At 44.0% G+C, this 11541-nt stretch overlaps 1 protein-coding gene across 1 annotated transcript; it reads right to left on the bottom strand.

Annotated features, from left to right (window-relative positions):
* Positions 1-1377: 1377 nt before the first annotated feature.
* On the bottom strand, positions 1378-10459 carry LOC135900866 (RRP15-like protein). The gene is made up of 5 exons (XM_065430457.1): positions 10343-10459; positions 9493-9800; positions 6241-6320; positions 2893-3043; positions 1378-1558 (listed from the first exon to the last, which is right to left on the bottom strand). Exons 1-5 carry the CDS (start codon positions 10359-10361, stop codon positions 1454-1456), a joined length of 663 nt encoding a protein of 220 aa, XP_065286529.1. The 5' UTR covers positions 10362-10459; the 3' UTR covers positions 1378-1453.
* Positions 10460-11541: the final 1082 nt, after the last annotated feature.

Raw genomic sequence — 11541 nt, 5'->3', positions numbered from 1 at the left:
TGCAACAATTTTTTTCTGGAGTTTAGAGGTCTAGGACTTTCATTTAATGCAAGAAATTAATAGCAAAAAATGTAAGTTTTATAAAACAACTTTGTTCTACAAGTGCATATAGTATATCCACTGCTACGACCTCTACACACTCACATAAAGACTTATTTTTGCAACTGCACAGAATAAAGAACAGGTGTATGAAATAAACCATACAATCCAACACTCATTTGCCTTCAGAAGTTGGCTTTTGATGCGTGTGTTGGATGATGTGTGATCAAGCATTATATTACCTGATACACACAAGTGTCAGGTCTGAAGTAATGAATTTCTCTTCAATAACTTCCTAATTGAGGTGAGGCAGTAACGATGCCTACAGACTTTCTCATTCTTTCCCACATTTTGTCCTTCTCTATAAATACAATAAGTCACTATAATGCAGCAGGACAGTAGGGACACACTGTCCTGTGGGTGATGTTAGGCTAATAGGTTATTCAAAAGGATTACAGCTGGCCCAAGCCATTACGCAAACAATCTTTTGAATAAATGTAATTTGCTATGCAGATACAAAAGTATGTAACTGCAAAGTACACAAGACAGACATGAACTTTTGTGTTAGCCAGCCAAGACAGAAGAGAAAGACGAAAATAGTCCTGGCTGAATTTTAGGATGGTGTGAAGTACACGGCAGAATGCAGGGCAGCTAGGATAGCAGATGACGAAGCAGCTGATGGCAACAAGAGGACAACAAAACAGAAGTGAAAGTCTTGTGTAGCACAAGTAAAAAAAATCGCTCTTGGCATGGAAAGTGAACAGCAGTCGGGCGAGACCGCTCAAACGCCGCTGGACTAGGTGGATGCAACCAGGCCCGCAGGGTCAGCCAAACCCGCATCTACGTACAAGGTTCTGAAGACCGAAGGCTTGTCTACAGGACTGAGAGCCCTTCAGGTCATCGCCAGAAGCACGACGTCGGACCAGTACGAGTTTGTTGCCTTCACCTATTTGAGGCTGCTACTGCCTTCAGTTGGAGTTCGCTGTCGTCTGCCAAGCCTGGCGCCGTTTACTTCTCTTGCCTGTTCTGCTGTTCCTTCCTCCTGCATTGCCCATCACCTCACCGGAGACATTCCTACCACAATGGGCACCACCTTCACTGCAAGTCCTCAGCCTTGGCCCCAGCGATCTTGTCAGATAGACTAGCTCTCTTTTAGATTCCCTCGTGTTTGACTCAGCTTTTCATATGTGTAATGGCTGCGTGCCGACTTAATGTAATCTTTTTGTGTTGTGACAGGATTCAGCGTCTAAATCATCTTCCCCACGTCATGTGCCTTGCAATGTGTCGATCCCAACCTGCACAGATAGTGTTTCAACAGAGACAACACGTAGCACAGACTCTGTGAATGTGAAGCTGACTTTATACAGAGTGTAATGTGTGTGGTCACATTTGCTGCTAGTCACAAAAGCAACAGCTAAGAGGCTATTTCTTCCTCCTTATCCCAGTCCTTCATCTCAGCACCAAGCATGAAGTCATCTCGAAGCACTCCCCAAGACTGCTGTTTGTCAGACGATTTTTCCTGTAAATAAACAAACGTAGAAGGCATTCATGTTCACAACGCTCACACATATTAAAATTTGCAGGAGTCAGACAGGTGGCCTGCGCTGTATGCTGCTTAAAGCTACTCAACAACATGTCTTATATTGCTTGCATGTGCACAACATTGTTTTGCAAGCATTCTGGTAATACAGTAGTAAATACCGCATTCTTTTGCATATAACTTCCACCTCAAATTACAACACCCCAGATAGAAAAAAGAACAAAATATTCATGCTTATAAACCTGCAAAAATAACTGCATACAACTAAGCTCAGATATTTGTAAAAACAGTCTCCACTCGTGGATAAACGAATTCCAGCTTGGGATCACGTTCGTGCACTGCACATGTGAAAGCACCACCGTCACAGCTTGCGGCTTGCCACAAATTTTCGTATTTCGTGGACTCTCTTTTGAGCTTGGAAAGAACATTTATTTAACACATATTAAGCAGCAGACAGCTGGATCAGATATTTTTCAGGACTATCGGTGGCTTTCTCATTGGCAATTTTGCTGTGAATACTTGAGCAGTTGATTAATTAAAATGGCTAATTATGCAGTTAGGTGAAATAAAAAGAATAGCCTGACTTGCTCCAAATGAAGGAATGCATTACAGCTTGTTTCTGCCTGGCTGCACGAGACTGGTATATTTTTAAACTTTGGCACAATTTATGCGGCACACCCTGTCACCAAAGGCAAGCACTGCATAACCTTGTTGAAATTCTGCTAAACTGGAAGATTCCATTAGAACAACATTCAATATCCACTAAGGTCCCTTATATATATATTCACATGAATCCGATAGTAGTAGTATTGTGCAAAAATAATATTTGTGCAATACCTTCTAAAGGTGCCTTTTCTATGCCAAGAAAGCTAGAAAGCTACTAGATCCAGTAGAAAATCTCTGAACAAAGCAACAGTGGCAATACACAGGTGACTTATGAAACTATGAGAGAGTGCTCTGGCACTGGGTGTCTATGGAAGCTGCAAGCATGGCAGTTCAGTCAGCATGAGAATGAAGGACAAGGCACAGATTTCTGACCTTGAATTTGTTGCACATTTGTTGTGTGGAAATAGTAGATGGCTTACGACAAAAATCACAGCTGAAAGCTATATTTTCTTGAACTCTCCTCACACCAGAAATGTCAACACCAATGACGTCGCTGTTTAATGACTAGAGGTTTTATAACCTCTTCACAAATTTACAGGCATCACATGTTACGTCACAGTCGAGGATACAATATGAGGCTTTTGTTTACTGATAAACTGCTGCACACAGTACAACGAATGTTGCAAAAAACTTTGTTTCTGCAGTACCTTATTTTCCTTAAGCATATCCAAGAAAGCACCTTTGCTGAAAGATTTCAACACTTTATCTCTCTTGGTCTCTGATTGGCCAGCAGCACGGAGCTTCTCATCAACTTCCTTTTGGTGAGTCTTAACGGCGTTGAATAGCTGCACAACACCTCTGAAAATGAAAATACATTTATTCCAGACTTATTCCAATGATTGCTGTATGAAAAAGCAGAGTTATCTCATGGTGCCACAAAATCTGAGCAAACGTAACCGTGCTTCAGCCGCTTTTCTCCTGATCTCTAGCCCTAAACACTAAAAATTTTTTTAGGAAGAACTACTTTGTTATTTTCATGACAAATTTTACGCTTACCAGTGGTGAGACAGTTCTGAAGATAGGAAATGCATATATCGATGACCTGGTAATTTAGGAGATGACTATGGACTCGGAGCGGTTAAAGCAGTACCAACACACATTTTCCAAATGGCAAGAACTCTACCACAAGTTTGTTGCACGTAAATGGATGAAACTTGGAAATTACAAAGGCCGGCAAAAATACATACAGCCTCTTAATTTTGGCCATAATCTTGTTTTTGGAAATGCGACATCTAGCTTCATCATCACGTACAGTGAAATTTGCTGACGTTGTATAGTACTAATAAAGGCTAGGTATGATGCTGTTCTCCATGAAAAAATAAACAAGCGTGTTGTATGCATTCACTACAGAAGATAATCCACCTTTTTTTCGTGTTCGTGAGCTGCCCTCTACCGCACGCCACTGGAAACGTTTTGGAATGGTGCCGCGTCTTTCGGCAGTTGATTTGGGTACCTGTGCCCATGCCGAGTGTGCGTCGGTTGTGCATCTCGTGGATCTAAATGAATTATTAATGGCTTCTTTGGGGCAGCGTGTCATTTCTGGAAGTCATGCAGCACTGACCGACTACTGGGTGAGCAGGCCTGAAAGCGCTGTTGTGCCAACAGTGTGTATGATAAAGGCACGCTGAGTTCGGCCTGCCAATGCGGCTGCCTTGGAATTTGTTGCCACTTATGTCAGCTCTTGCACCTAGCTTTTTGTATTCCTTTTACACATTCTTTAGACATTTTCCATATCCAAGAAGTCTTTGAGCGCAGCCTCCCATGTCGGATTTGCCAAAGCAGTGCATTAGTTTACATCGACATCTACAGCCACAGATCATTCTTAGTTTCGGATATTGTCGAAATGGCTCATTGCTGATATAAAACAATGTCAAAACATAGCAAAACTTACATATCTGCGCTTATGAGCTGCATTGTTCCAGCCTAAGGCAAGTCAATATAAGCGGCCAAGCCACTTAAACAGCAGCAACTGTGATCCAGACACATATAGCTGTTATTGCTGTTTCTCACTTTTATTTAACTTCATTATATTTACAGTTTGTGCATTCCATAAAGCATTATTAGAGAAAATTGTGGTCGGCATCAAAACTCATTCATAGGCCATGTAGTTCTCTTGTGAAAACGCAGATGACACTGTTGGTAACTCAACGAGCAGGTTGTTTAGGCTGCTGTACCGAATAAACTGTCTCTTGTTTCCCGTTTGAAGCAGAGGTAAGCAGCGCTTATCGAGAATAAAAAAAAAAAATGTGTCAGCCTAACAACACGTACTGACTCAGCGATTTATGCAGTGAATGCGACCGGCAACTTTCAGGAAAGGAGACATACAGATACTGGCACAACGCTGTGTCGCCACTCTTGCTTGTGTATGCGCCGTGCGAAGCAAGGAGTAGTTAATATCAAATCGCTATAAGGCCACAACTGGGCTATAATATAAGTTTCCTTTATCGCAACTGCCTATTTTTACGTTCACGTCCACCGGTAGCAGGTGCACGAACCCGATGGGGCCAGGGCTGACCAAATGTTCACTAAACAGGATCAACATTGGCTCAAACTTCATGTGCACAGCTTGTAAGGACTGACACATTCGCATTTTAACCTCAAAGCCATGTCTCGACATTTTGAGCACGAATAATTATATATACAAGCAAAGTGGCAGTGGCTATCGCATTATCAGTGCAACGGCCAATCGCGTGGGGTTTGGTCAAGAGATCATGATCGGCATGCTGACTTTGTCGGCGCCGTCGACAAGAAAGCTCGTCGCGCTACAACTCGTGCCCGTCAGTTGTGTCGTTGTCAGCCTATTACGACAAAACGGTCTCAGGGACACACTGCACTGAATAGTTTGTCAATCACTGGCGTTAGGGTCTTGTTGGTCTCGTATTGACCCAGTGTTACATGCTATACATGACATCATGCAGGAGCAGCCATCATGAGTAAGAGAGGGCCAATGCTGCAAAAAGACTTCGTCAACAATGTGGTATTTTTGAAGTGTTGGCCAAGTAACGATGGGGTTTTTTGGTAAATTTGTTAGCCATCAATATAAGACGGCGACAAAGAAGTGTACGATGCTATTTGGACAAAAGCCTGGCTGCTTTCTGTTTTAAAGAGGAGTTGCAGCCTTACACTATGCACGTTTTTGGCAGTGTACCAATGCAGATCGAGCTACCAGTCGAGTTCCAACGCAGTACATGGAACGAGTCTTAGCTGCAGTGCGTGTCCGAGCTGTTCTTCTTCTTCTTCTTCTTCTTCTCTCCCTCTTTTTTTTGCGGGACTTTCCCCCAATTCCAGGCCACGCAACCACACATGCGTCCCTTCTAAAACATTTTGTGACTAATCAACCAGGGCAGGGCGCATGCGCCATCATGTCATGAAAAAGGCAGACTGCTAACCTTACAGAAACATCTTGGTTCGTTTGGTATAGGTTTGCAGAAACCAAAGCGATGTTGGATAGTGAGCTACCTGCTAAATGTTTAAAGGATGGGCCAAGACACCAGCCAAAAAAAGGATTTAAAATCGTTTTTAACGTGTTGGCTCAGCCACAAGGCTCTCATGGGGAACTGTCGAGTGTGTGATGGAAGTCCAACTATAAAGACTTCCGTCACGCACTCAACTTTACCTGCTTTACCTGCATAATTTCTGGCGAGTCGTAATGGCAGCATGCTTTCTAAGCTTTGCTGTCATGAATGGCTATTTTTCCAAATGTTTTGTGGTGCACCCGTTCATATTTGAAAGGTAAAATTATGCAAAGAGGCGGCTCTACATCTATATTACCTGAAACAACGTCCTTATATAGACAAAAATTTCGTTGTGGTTTGATTTTAATTCAGTGAAGTACATATCAAACTAACTTAATATTGCAGTCAATAAACAGCACGGAAGTGCCCAGTGTTAAAGGCAAATGGACGTCACCCACTTGTTCCAAAAATTACTATGTGCTGCTTTTATCAACAAGATTCAATTTTAGATTACAAACAATGGTGCAATACTTTTCTCACCTCGTGGCAATGCTTCTTAACCGTTTCTCAACTTCATCGTGCACTGGTTTTGTCCTACTCATTTCCTCCCACTGCCGCTTCTGAAAAGGCAAAAAATTGACACAAATGACTTGCATATTAGAAATTGCAATCACAAGTCATAAAAGAACGAACACACAGATGTGAATGATACAATAACAGTGTTATTATTATTCCAGCTCTGCCGGTCATCTAATGTTGAATTCCAATGGCGGAGTCGGAGCAAGTTTTTTTGCTCGTTTTGGAGCAAGTTTGTTCCAATGACAGAGTGAAGGCGGGAATAAAGGTGTTCCAATGAGAGAGTCGGAGTGGATTCAGAGCGGGAGTCACTCCGTGGAGCAGAAAAAGATGCTCCGCCAAAATCGGCGGAGTGGACCTGAACTCTGCGTGACGTATTTCCTTTACCACGTTTGTCTGCTGGGAGGTGCCACCGGTCACGACTCGCGAGAAAGCAAAAGCTGCTGCACGCTTCGTGAGATATCCATTCCGCACTTTTGAAAAAACAACAGGTGAACGGCGCTGAAGAGACAAGTGACTGGTGCTGGGAGGAAACAGCGGAAGGAAATGACAACACGCAAGACATCCTGGGTAACTTGGCGATAGAAGTTCCGCATCTGCCTTGCTCCGGCAGCGCAGGTTGTGTTCCACTCGCGGATTTGGAGGCATTGCTCTGCGCCAGAGTCGAGTGCTCGCTCGCGGAGTCCGTTGGCTGCTCCGACTCCACCATTGGAATTCAACATAAGACAGCTTTTAAACAATTTAAATAACAATCGATAGCAGTCTCGACTTCCCTGGTTCAAAATGTGCCTTTGTTTTCTTTTCTGTGGGGACTTGAGAATCATGCGCCACGTAGGTGAATTGTTAGCTCGGAAAAGCAGAGTTTGAGGATGCGAGACATGTTACTGGGAGAGTATCCGAATTCATAAAAAAAAGAAAAAAATAAGTAAATAAATAAATCGATAAATAAAAAGTTAAATTTTTTAAATCTGTACCATGTGACACGATTTACAGTGGTCTTTGGGCCTTTTCAAGAGCAAAGGGGACTTAATGAAAACACAGATGGCCTGAGTCATCGTCCCTAGTGTAGCGAAAGCCTCATGTTCACTCTGGTATGCGTGTCATTTTTCTGTTGGGATTTTTTTTTTCATAGAGTTTTTTTTATCACATAGGTGCAGCTGATTGTTGGCTGATTTTGATTATCAGTTCTTGGAGCTTTTAGGAAATGGCTGTTTCTAGCATTTAAGGGCGAGGACATGCAAAAGCGATAGTAAAGCAGTGGCAAGTTCCTTTCCTTTTCCTTTTTTTTTTTTGTCTGTAAGGCCTGGTGTGCCTCAGAGGTGGGTAGCCTTGTACTTGCTTGCTTTGTGGTTGTGGGTTCAGGTTTAGCACTGTTCTGGACTGATTGCTTGCCAAATAGGAGACAAGAAGTTGCGGACTGCTCTGCAAGTTCAGTTTCACGAAACTGAACCACAAACCAGACCAGGGAGAAAAGGCCCACAAGAGCACCATGAGGCATGATGAACAACTCCAGGGAATCTACAGGCTACAAACAAAGGGCTTGTCACCATGGAAGGAAATTCCACTGCTGAAATGCCGATCCCTCACCCAGTGGCTGCTAGCCCCTATGCATCTGGATTTTCTTTTACCCCCACAGAGATGCTATTGCGATTGGCGTGAAGTACCCAGTGCAAATAGGATTATCTACCGATGTGATAAACGTGAAGCACCCAGTGCAAATAAGATTATTGAAAAACCATGCCCAATCGGAAAGCGCAGGGTAGATCCCAAATACCTATGGGTATCTCAGGTGGTTCCTGGTCGGCCTGGTGGGACGCGGGCCCCTTTGTGTGTGTGTGTGCAGGACAGGGGAGGGGGGCCACTTTCCGCAAACTGAGTCAAGGGGACACCCTCCTTCCCCAAACAAAATGGGACCCATGGGTTAGCACCAGCGGAGGCAAGCATATGCACTATCACTTAAGAGAGAAGGAGCAGCTGCCAATCACCAACCGGATGCTATGTGCCTTGTGATGTTGGCATGATCAAAATCCCAACTATAACTTTAGCAGGCCTATTCCAACGGCCCTGCAATGTATCTTTTTGTATTCTCTTTTTTCCCTACTCTGTTACCAAGGGATAAGTAGTGCAAGTTTTGCACTAGAAATCGTCTCGCCCCTGCCTGGTCGCGACGGTCTCCTGGATGCCTGCGGCCTGCCAACAACATGATGCTGCCCAGTAGCATGGCCACTGGATATAAACAAAGATTCGGCCATCTGCGTGCATCAAAAATGCTGTCATCGATCGTGGCATCACCAGTCAGGGAGTGTTGTCTGGGATCGCCATAGAAAACATGAGGAATGTGCTTGGAATGCCGTGGCCCGTGGAAACCGACACATCTCATCCCTGACCGCTAATGCCATTCTGCCCAGCCAAGCGGCCAAGAATTTGACTATGGCTGAGACATTCGCTCTCATTGCAGCCCACCTGACGTGGCAGGCCACACCTTTTTTTATCCAGTGGCCATGCCAGTAGCAATGCCGGTGGAAGTTCAAGTAACTGGCATCAATCACAACAGTGTGTAATAGAATCTAACTATGGTCTGTGAGTACAAGAGTCTAATGCTCTATCCATTAGGCCACAAACATAAGCATACTTCTTTTTTATCAATGCCAACTAGCGCTTTGAGGCGACGGGTGCACATTTTTCAGGTTGTACAACATCAATCTGCTTAAAAAAGCAACAGCATATAGGCACATGACATTTAGGCTTCCCACAAAAGCAATGGGACGTAGGTATGATTGCTAATGTCACCAATGTCCTTAGTGTACCTAGGAATGCAATAGCAACAAATTGCTTATAGAAGCAAGAGCCATGCCAGTTTTTCTCACATTGTACTGCCGTTGAGACTGGCCCAGTTTGTAACAGAAGAAGTTGTAACATTTCTTTAGTGGAGTAGAATAAGTAAGTCATTGTGCCACCACTGTTGCCTCCGCCTTGCTGCTGTCATATAATGCTGGACAGCCAGCTACCTTCAAAATGCCTCGCATAACATCTATTCCTACTGTGCAAGGGATCTGCACGGCTTTTATTGATTTCTCAGTGCACCTGTCTTGAACTGCCAGTAATGGTTTTAAAACACACTCACGATCAACTGGAAAACTCGTCACATGACACGGTTATGCACGAGGGCAAATAAACAAGCGCGCAACAAAATTGTAACCCGAATGAGGGTCGAACCTTCTCTTTCCTTTCCCGAAGTTCCCGTTTGGACAGAAACTCGGGCTCGTCAGGCAGTTTCTGTGTCTCCTGTTCTTTCACTTCTCCTCCATCGCCCACAATTTCGAGGACGGTGGCCGGCTTTTGGCGTCTCTGTTGTCCATCTTTCTTCGCTTTGAAAAGGATAGGAGTCTTTGTCCTGGGCGCCTTTGTATGGAGGAGCTTGCCCAGCACGTCGGCCCAGGCCTCGTTGCCTTCTGCTGCGGAGTCATCGGAGCCGCTGGCGAGCGCCGACCGCTGTTCGTCAGCACTGTGTTCAGACTCATCGTCTAAAAATGAGATTAGGAGAGCAGTGATTTGTTCATCTGAATTGTAGTCAACAAATGAAGACAGGTATAAAAGAGCGAGTGTTACAGTAGTAAGCAGAAATGAGAACTATTAAACATGCACGTGGGCGGCCGATAATTTCGCGGAAAGATCGAAAGACGCGACTGACACTTCGCACTTTGCCCAGCAAATTTCACAGTACATGCCGTGCGCGGTACATATGGGTTTCACTTAAGGAAGCGGCTTTAGTTTCCCGTATAACGACTTTTCTAGCCTTAAAGAATATTTGACATCAAAGGACTGTTTACGATGATCGTATCACGGCTAGAGCGAACTTTAATTCCCGGCGGCTGACAGCTTGTTGGACTCACGCGAGCGTGTGCGAACAGCCGAGGTTAGCCTACGTGGCACTGTACACGACTATGGCAAGTTAAGCGAAAATAGAGATTTTAATGTAGTTGTATCTGTTCACAAAACAGACCTCACAAGTCAGTGTGCCACGTTAAAATGTTGATTTGGCGACGCACAAAATATCCACGCTTACCTGAGCTGCGCGCCGCCATGTTGCACAATGTAGCCACCCCTGCAGCTTTATATGTTAAAGGCCGAAAGTGTCGTCTTTTGTATCAAAGCGCTCGGCGACGTTCATAAATCAAGTGAATATTAAAAATTTTCTTTCGCTTCAACGCTGTTACAATTCTGCGAAGGGTGTTTTTAAGGAGAGCACCTTTTATTTTCAGCACTTTTCTTTCTTTCTTTTATTTTTTTATTAGCGGGAATTCCAAGATGAGCACAACTCAACCTACTCCGTGGTTTCCCGCAAGTGACTTCCAAACTATTGCTACAGTGTCTAGAATAGGGAAGTCCGCGTACCGCGCCGCCGGCTCTGAAGCCCTTCCGCGATGCGTGGGAAAGAGATCCAGCCAAACTGGCCGCTGCATTAATGAACGTTTGGGGGAACATGCCCGAAGTTTAAGTAACTTAGTTCAGTAACTTAGTTGACCTAGGTAAACGTACTCCTTCACAGACTTTAGGGGCTGGCTTGCGATCCTGAACTCTTGTTCCCTTGCCCGGTGATTCATCATTATCTTTGTCTTCCGCGTATGAATCTTCAACCCCACTCTTACACTCTCCCTTTTAAAATTCTCAATAATTTGTTGTAATTCGTCTGCAGTTTTGCTGAATAGAACAACGTCATCGGCAAACCGAAGGTTGCTGAGGTATTCACCGTCGATCCGTACTCATAAACATTCCCAGTTTAATAGCTTGAATACTTCTTCCAAGCACGCAGCGAATAGCATTGGAGATATTGTGTCTCCTTACATGTCTGATCCCTTTCTTTATAGGTATATTCCTACTTTTCTTGTGTAGCACCAAGGTGGCTGTGAAATCTCGTAATTACGTAAGCGGTGTGTACTCCTTGATTACGCAGTGCCTCTATGAGTGCTGGTATCTCTACTGAATCAAATGTGTTTTTCGTAAAAAAAAATTGAAAAAGCTTGAGCTTTTGCATGTGCAACCACTATCTTGAGTGCAAAAAAGAAAAAGTGCATGTTTCACATGATGTGCGATCACGTGACTGCGACACGTGTGGGCAATGGTTATAGGAAGCCGTGTTTCTTTAGGAATAAACGTTGTTGAAAGTGAGCGCTTGTGGTGTCTTCTTGTCTCGTCTCTTGTCTACATTTCATTTCATTTCATTTCATTTTATTACCTTAAAGACCCCTGGATAAGGGTATTACA

Source organism: Dermacentor albipictus, chromosome 2 (assembly GCF_038994185.2).
Source record: "Dermacentor albipictus isolate Rhodes 1998 colony chromosome 2, USDA_Dalb.pri_finalv2, whole genome shotgun sequence".
NCBI classification, from domain to species: domain Eukaryota; kingdom Metazoa; phylum Arthropoda; class Arachnida; order Ixodida; family Ixodidae; genus Dermacentor; species Dermacentor albipictus.
Note: the sequence above shows the minus strand (reverse complement) of the source record. Positions and strands in the feature narration are given on the sequence as shown.